The following is an 8,555-nucleotide window of genomic DNA, read 5'->3' as shown; positions in this document are numbered from 1 at the left end:
AGCAGTCTTTTTTCCTGCAACCTGTATTGTAGGCTCGTAGCACACGAACGCTTTTACGTTCCTTATAATTTCACACATTAAGTTCAATCAGCATTTTCACTGAAAAAGCAGGAAGGGAGCAGGCTCCCGTTCAAGCAAACCTTTGTACTCACCTTACATCAGTTCATCGTTCTTTCCCATGGGACACCTTCCAGGGTGTGGTAGTGACCAACGTAGACTGCAGACCCCAGTGCATATGGAACTCTATCCCTAAAAGGCAATGGTCCGAGACACCTGTCACACCCTTACCGCACATCTGGAAAGCTGAAAAAAAACGGCTAAGGGCCTCTCCTCTCTCTGCACGTTCCCCCACCCCACCGTCCCCGCCACCCTCCCAGCTTGTGCTGTATTTTCATTCTTCCCTGGCACATCCTGGGCTTCTTGGAGGTCATGGCTCCCGCATCAGTGGAGGGAGATGCTAGCCTGGCCTTAATCCCCAGGGCTGGGTCCTCACCAGCTCCAAAGAGCCTAGACCCATACCCCTCCCTGCTGGTTGGAGACAGGCCAGTGAGAGACATTAATTTTATGGCTCATAGTTTGCCAGAGAATGGGGGCTACATCAGAAAAGATCCCACACAATTTCCAGTCTGATCTTCTAACTAGGGGAAGGATCATGGGGTGCAGGGACGCTGGGATTCAGGTTCCAAGGTTTACCCTGCACAAAGAATCGTATGTGCCTGTCTTTGGGCCACATAATCCCGTTGCCCTTTTAGCTCATCCATCCACCCACGTCTTCCATGTCTTGGAACAGAAGGCAGCAGCAAGTGCCCTAAGGATACTGGGGGGCCCTGAGGCTGTGCAGCCCCAACAGAAGCTGCAGACCTCTCAGTGACAGCTCTTGGGGACAGACGGTGGCCATGTAAGGCCCCTTTGCTGGAGGGAGGGGAACCAGTCCACTCTCCAGGAGGAAGAACTAAACCCGCCTGGAGGAACCTCCTCCTGCTAGGAACACGCTGCAGGGCTGAGCTGTGTTAGAAAGATGGTCAAAACATGAACTCACTACAGAGGACTAGTGTTTTTGCTGACGCCTCGACACCCCCTAGGACTGCAGGCCTCCCCGCCCCCCAGGCAAGCGGGGTAAATTTAAAGCACGCACGGGGACCAGAGGTGCACCTACCTCAAAGCCAGCGAAGCCTGAACTGCAGGGACGCTGGCTCACAGGCGCCCCTCCAAAGCTCTGGGCCTAATTTTGTGTTTTGTACTCGAGTACTGTTTTTCCTCAAATTACACAAACTCCAAATTCACCCAAACCCGGGTCCATCATCGGAGGAGACAAGCTGGGAGTGACCAGCCGCAGTCGGCAGGAGCCCCGGGAAACCACGGGTCCCTTTGGTGGAGTGGACTGGCCCCGCGGTAGCCCAGCGGCGTCACACGCGAAAATGGTTGCGACCCTCCGCGGGCGGACGACGGAAGGAGGCGGGTCCCGGGGCGCCGGGAACGCAGCGGGCAGCGTGCGTGCGAAGCCCCGCCCACCCGCGGGCCCGCCCCCGCCCCCGCCCCAAGCAAGTGAACAGCGCCGCGCCCGGGCACCAGCGGGAGATCCTCTGCGCTGCGCCCCGGGAACGCGCGGCCGCGCTGGGAGCACACCTGCGGGCAGGCCAGTCGGGCCCAGGACAGTAGCCAGGCGGAGATGGGACCCGAGAGCTGGGGAACCCGCGCCTCTGGAAGACCCTGCCGCAGGGCCGATCCCGAGTGCTGTAAACACAGAAGATCGGTGCCTTTCGTATGTGTAATCATACCCCAATTTAAAAGGAAAAAAAAGGCGAACAGCCCCTGGGCTCCCATTTAGCCACCTTTCACGGATTCAACCAACTTTTGTGGAAGGTGGAGGTGTGCAGGATGTTGCATCAAGAAAGCCCTAAGGAGAGGGGTCGGGAAGTCAATTTGGGCATCTTCCGCGCAAAGCAGAAACGACTCTGCCGCTGCCCAGCGCCACCCTGGCGAGTAAGACTCCTGGACCTCCCCGGCCTCGCTGTTCAAGTGCAGTTATAATATAGAAGTCAAGGAGGACTCAAGGAGATGATGAGGGCGGGAAGCACCCTGCCTGGCGCAGTCTAACCAACGGCCTTCCGGTCCCACCGTCAGCACGGCAGGATGAGAATGTCCCCAGAGAAGATCCAGACGCCCATACCTTCCCCCACTTCCCTTCCCCACGTCCCATACCTGTCCCCTGGGATGAGTCAAGGTGTCCATCAAAGGCAAAGTCTTGAGGGAATGAGATGTTTCTGCCATCAGACAGTCAGGGATCTGAGAGACGAGAGGCAGTCCTGGTAAGTGGTGCTAGCAGCTTTAAAAAAAGACAGTTTCCAAGTGACTGAGAGAGGACAGACTGCTGAGCCTAGTTTACCAATGGCTCTGCTGATATGCCGGCCCCATCTGTGGTGTTAGAGTTCCACTGAGGGTAGCAGGTGAAGAGAAGACCTCCCAGTGGGGAGAATTCTAAGCACACATTTCTACGTCCGCTTTGCCTGGAAGGAAAGATGATTTGATGCAAGAAGCTACACCAGCTTATGAACTGCGACAAATGGTCTGGCCAAATGGTCAAGCACTGGAAAGAAGCAAGATTAGAGGTCTGGTGACAGAGACGTTTGGGGAGGCAGAGATGGCTGCGCCCCTCAGGAAAGGGCAAGTGTGGAAATAATTGTCCCTCGAGTGAAAGGTCACCCATAGTCTCTACTGCGGAGGAGACTCTTACTAAGTAAGTGGCCAAGCCTATCTACAAATGACAGTTTCTTTCCCCGGGGACATCGTTGCCTTCTCAACTGATTCAAGAATAAAAGTGGCCATGTTGCCAAAGATGGAACAATGCATGGATTCAACCACTTGGCTGTCCATCATCCGTCAGACCTGGCCAATGAGTGCACATAGGATCGGTGATTGACCCCTGACCCCGGATACTGATGACACTCCAATGGTCCCACACACTGCTTGGCTGCAGACTGATTACTTTGGACCTCTTCCGTTATGGAAGAGGCAGGCTCATATGTCTGGATTTAGAATAGCCTTCCTGTCCGTCCTATCATCGTGGCATCCTATAACATTAGTTCTGACCAAGGGATCCACTTTACAGTCAAACAGGGGAGGCAACAAGCAGATATCCTTGGAATTTGATCCCACCGTCCAGAAACAATCATCTGTTTTGAACTGTGACACGAATTAATAAAGATTTGGTTTTATGACTAGCTAGGAGACAGTATCTAATGAGGTGGAGCTACTGTTGGCTAAGATGGGTGTTTGTTCAGAATGAGTATTCAACATGTGGTGTTATTTCTCCCGTAGCCAGATTAGGCAGGTCTGGAAGAAGGGAGAGTGGGGATGGTGCCACCCCCATTTTACCAAATGACACACTCTCTTCAACGTTGGGCTCCACCTGGTTAAGACTGTTTGAATCCAAGAAGGGAGTGTTCCACCACTGGGCAGCTAGCCACTGGGGGAAAGGGGAATTCTGAAGTTTCGGGACAGCTCCGTTATCTAAGCAGGAAGTTTTGTTTGTTTGTTTTTGTTTTTAAGACAAAACCGAAGAATCAAAGTATATGTAGATGTCGAACAGCAAAACAGTGAGGCTGTCATAAACTTACTTTTTTCTTCTTTTGGCTCTCCACCATCTGAACTCATTCCCCAAACTGGCAAATCCATTATTATGTGAGTCTTAATAAGAGGACAAGACCGGTTAGTTCCTGGGCACAGGATCTAAACTGTGCCAGCTAGATGGTCCTGCCCTGCTCAGAACGCTGAACGTGAAGCCAGGACACAGAGAATCAGGGTCACTTTAGAGCTCCTTCCCATGGTGGTGATGGCAGCAGTCTGAGTAATGGTCCAGTTTCGAGGGACCACGGCATTCCAAATCAAGCTGTTTTTGAGATGCGATTGGGCCATAGTCCCAGACCTCTATAGTTTTCTTGGATCCAACCCATTTTCAAGCCCGATTCTCTATAGATCCTATTAGCTCCCTGATAACCTTCCATTAAATTCTTTGCCTAAGTAAGCTGGAGTTGGATGCTGTTGTCTGCAACCATGAATCTAGCTAGCCCTTCTCGTGTGCACTCCTTCCTTTGCTTCTCCTGGTGTTGGGTAGGGTAGATACTAGGACTAACTTTAGTTAGCTCTTATATGATCAACCCTGGAAAGAAGCAGCCTTTTGAAAAGGACTGGACGTAGCACAGGTCATCCACAACAATATCCCCTTTATTGGTATTAATCACAGTTATGAGGTCTTGTCCATCAGAAAGAAGTCTGCATTATATAGAACGACATACAAAGACATAAAAATACCCATACGCCAACCACCAAACCAACGAATCTCCACCAATCAAACCTCTGAATGTGTCTTCGATTTTGATCATCAGTGCTCCGGAAGAACGAACATAGATCTAGCGTAGGGTTATAGGGCATTCCCAGAACAGAGTATTCACCCTTGGCAGCAATGAGACATGTAAACGCAGGGCAGGCATTGATCACACACTGTCTGAATACCTGCCTCCTGGGCTGCCTGCCTTGTCAGCAGAGCCCACTCAAGGTCCCAAAGGCTCCTATGACCAGTGAGGACGGCAGGCCTGAGCTATGTTGGAAGCAGACAAGTTATGTCACCCCTGATGGAGAAGCTGTGTGGATAAGGGAGTAGTCTCGTTCAAGTCATTCTTTAGGGCCATTTTAGAATGATGATTTGTCTCAAGTTTACTTTAAAAGGGAAATGTTAAAAATACCTCTTCGTTTCCTACCCCTTTTCCTTTCTTATCCTGAGCTCTCTGGCCAAAATCCAGCACAGCAGCTTAAGAGCTCTGGGTCACGTTGTAAGTTACCGAATAGTCAACAGAGAAGGACCCAGTGCAGATTCCAAATGTCTTTCGTTCACTTAAATGAGCTTAAGTGGCTCCCTCCGTAGGTAAATGAAGGGGTTGAGTTCTAGCAGTCTGCTGGTGTCCCCAAGTCTCTTAGAAAAATGAAGCCTATAAGCTTATCAAAACACATGTCTAGGGGACTTGGAAACCACGGCAAACCGGTTTGCTCTTGGAATCCAGAGAGAGCAGAGGTCTCTGATCAAAGCTCCACCCTGTCCTCTTTTCACAGGGCTCACTGTGTGTTCACAGTCGTCCTAATTCCCTTAACTTCAATAGTGTCAATCTTTGCCTAAAAAAAGAGAGAGAGAGAAAGACTAGCTGCTTTTCTTCCCTTTGTCTGTGTCTCACCCCATGCAGCCTCCCCCTCGGGGGAGGCAGAAGAAGGTATGTTCCTCCTTGGGCCTTGGGAAGTAGGTTGCTTTGTCCACGATGCTGCTGTTCGAGTCTTGATGGACAGAGGATCAACGGTAAAAGATCGGGAAGGACAGACAAGAGCTGTCCTGGCCACTCTGCTCTGAGTCACTAGGCAAAGATGCTTGGGAGACCTCTCTCTTGGGAGCTTGCTTCTGTAGGTGACCTTGAGGAGTTGCCATTGAGTCCAGTGAGGGAGGCCAAAGGTGCAAAAGCAGAGACTTCCCTGATCTGTAGGTCCTTGGTTTTCCCACCGAAGAAAGAGTCCAAGTAGTGGCCAAGCAAAAATCTGTAGTTCCGTGACTACCGGAAATTCCAAATAAAACCACTAACTCCCTTAAAAGAAAACTAAAAATTGTCATGATCAGAGTCAATCAGGGTAATGAGACAAAAAGGAGAGAAAGGAAAAACGTTTTGATGTGAAGAAAGAGGCTGTGGTCCTGAAGAAGCCAATCCTGGCTGTTTCCTCGTGCTGCCTTTCCTGGGGTCCGAGGCACTTCAGCAACTAGCCCAGACCAACATCCAACGACATCATCACCACAAAACCCAGGATGGAGGCCCAGGATGCCAGTTTCCCGTTACCACTAGGAGGGAAGAAAAGGAAGACTTTGATGCACTGCGGGACAGCGTCCAGGCTGAAAGCATCCTCCACAATGTCCAGTTCCAAGAGAAATACGTTACTACCGTTAATAATAATAATATTGACTTGGGATTAACAGATGCACTACTATTTATAAAATAAACAAGGACCTACTATATAGCACAGAGAACTATATTCGGTATCTTGTAATAACCTATAACGGAAAAGAATCGGAAAAAGAATATCTATCTATCTATGTATAACGGAATCACTTTCCTGTACCCGTGAAACTAACATGACATTGTAAATTAACTACGCTTCAATAAATAGTAAGTATCATTTATTGGGGCTTACTATATATATGCCAGGCAAACTGACTAACTCATGTAATACCAAAGGATAAACACATGAAATCAGTACTATTATTACCCTCATTTTATTCTGGGGAAACTGAGGCATAGAGAAGTAAGTAACTTACTCAAGGTCACCCATCATGGCTCTGCAATCCATGCTTGAATAATAAAAAGCAGCGATGATTTCCTGCAGATATTATATAATCTGACCTTGAACACTAGCCTCAAAATCATTCTTCTATAAAAACCAAAACGAAACAAAGAGAGGAATCCTCCATCCCCAACACTTGGCCTATAGCTAGACAATGAGAACCTGAATGAATAGCTGTGGTCAACATTTAAGAGCTCACTTCTCCCTCATTCCAGCCCCAGAAAAATCTAAAGAGAGAGAGAGAGAGAATATAAGAAAATAATAGTCTGTTTCATTGGGGGTGGAGGGCAGGGCATGTATGCCACTGCCTAATATGACCTGGTCTGACTCTCCACCCACCTGTCCGTTATTCCTCTTTTAGAGAACCTGAATGAATAGCTGTGGTCAACATTTAAGAGCTCACTTCTCCCTCATTCCAGCCCCAGAAAAATCTAAAGAGAGAGAGAGAGAGAATATAAGAAAATAATAGTCTGTTTCATTGGGGGTGGAGGGCAGGCCATGTATGCCACTGCCTAATATGACCTGGTCTGACTCTTCACCCACCTGCCCGTTATTCCTCTTTTAGTTTCAAAGAACACAGTTGGGGGCGCAGGGCGGTGAGGATGATCTTGGGAAGGGGCTGGAAGGGGTGGGAGTAAAGAACAGAGTAGCAAGTAAAGACAGGGCAGATCTAGAGGTAGGGGCCAGCCGGGCTGGGACAGAGACAAGGACAGATGGGGGAGGGGAAGCTCTCCCACCTGATGTGGGCTTCGGGGATGATGTCATCCATGATCACATAGACCATGGCGCCGGCAGCAAAGGCCAGAGCATAGGGCAGGATGGGCTCCGCCAGCACCACGGCAAAGGCACCAAAGACCCCGGCCAGAGGCTCCACCATGCCGCTGAGCTGCCCGTACCTAAGGAGAGAACAGAGACAACGTCCCGCCGCGGGGAGGGTCAAGCAGACGCAGGCATGCCCAGACTGCTGACTCAGTTCTAGAAAACGATGCCTTGTCTTCCACATCAGATCGGCATGGCAGTGCCAAAGCACTTTGCTGGTTTTTGTTTGTTTGTACACCACCTCTGTCTCCTTTCCCAGCTCCCTATTACAGAGTTCCAGGAGACACCCCTCCCAGGTTTACTTTAGAGTTTTAAGTTTTCCACATGGTCCTTTTAAAATAATGACATGGCTGAGATATAATTCACATACCAAGTGGCGCACCCAATTAACGCGTGCAGTTCAGGGGGTTCTAGTATGTTCACAAGGCTGTGCAACCATTTCACCATCTAATTCCAGAACGTTTTCATTATCCCGAAGAAGAAACCCCACACCCACTGGCAGCCACGCCCCACTCCTCCCTCCCACCAGACCCTGGCAACCACTAATCTGCTTTTTGTCTCCAGGGACTTGCCTCTTGCAGACATTTCCTATAAATGGAGTCATACAAGAGGGGATCCTTTTTACTGGCTTGTTTCACTTAGCATCCTGTTTTCTAGGTGCACCCACGTTGTAAAAACTGTCAGTACTTCACTCCTTTGATGACTGCATAATATCCCACTGTGTGGATACACCACATGTTATATACCCATTCACTGGCTGATGGCTACATTGTCTTCTGAAGGATAGGACACTTGACTAGGAGTGGTATGGACATTTCCCAAGGACAGCTGTGCCTGGTATCTTTGGGGGTTCCGGCCACAACGGCACCCCTTCTGAAGGAGCTGTACCCACCTACCTCTGCCAACAAGGTGGACCTACCTGGCCATGTATATAGTGAGGGCCTGGCCCCACTACCCTCCATCTTGGATTAAGGTGAGATTTCTCCTTTCAAAAACTCCCTTTATTTGAGCTAGTGAGAGTGGTTTTCTATAGGATGAAATCACATGAGCCCCGATTAAAACAGCAGCCCACATGAGCCCTGAGAATTCAGTGCCAGGAGGTAAGCCAGTACCTGAACCCCACGGCTAAGCCCTACCGCCAAGAGACTCCTGTACAGGCTGGACACCAATAGACAAGGTGCTGGGACATCTTTCCCACTGTTCCTTGCTGTGGGCACTTGGCAAGATATTATTGGCTCCGAGCCTCAGTCCCTTCATCTGTAAAATGGGGGTGAGAGAAAACTTCCCCTCCATTCCTCCGCAGATGACAGGATAGGACTGTGAACTCCCACATCCCCCCGCTTCTTCCTGGCCAGGAGCAGATG

The 8,555-nt window shown here is 49.7% G+C and overlaps 1 protein-coding gene across 19 annotated transcripts in view; it reads right to left on the bottom strand.

The window, feature by feature from the left end:
* Positions 1-4,206: 4,206 nt before the first annotated feature.
* SLC39A11 (solute carrier family 39 member 11) overlaps positions 4,207-8,555 on the bottom strand; it is a 431,349-nt gene continuing 427,000 nt past the window's right edge. For all 19 annotated transcript variants that reach the window (XM_032618000.1, XM_032618004.1, XM_032618009.1 and 16 more), the window contains 2 exons: positions 7,110-7,268; positions 4,207-5,872 (listed from right to left, as the gene is read on the bottom strand). In XM_032618000.1, the coding sequence (XP_032473891.1) occupies positions 5,794-5,872; positions 7,110-7,268 (238 nt within the window). In that variant the 3' untranslated portion in view covers positions 4,207-5,793. The remainder of the gene's footprint in view (positions 5,873-7,109; positions 7,269-8,555) is intronic.

This window comes from Phocoena sinus, chromosome 20 (assembly GCF_008692025.1).
Source record: "Phocoena sinus isolate mPhoSin1 chromosome 20, mPhoSin1.pri, whole genome shotgun sequence".
NCBI classification, from domain to species: domain Eukaryota; kingdom Metazoa; phylum Chordata; class Mammalia; order Artiodactyla; family Phocoenidae; genus Phocoena; species Phocoena sinus.
The sequence above is the reverse complement of the archived record's forward strand: the minus strand, read 5'-3'. Positions and strand labels throughout refer to the sequence as shown.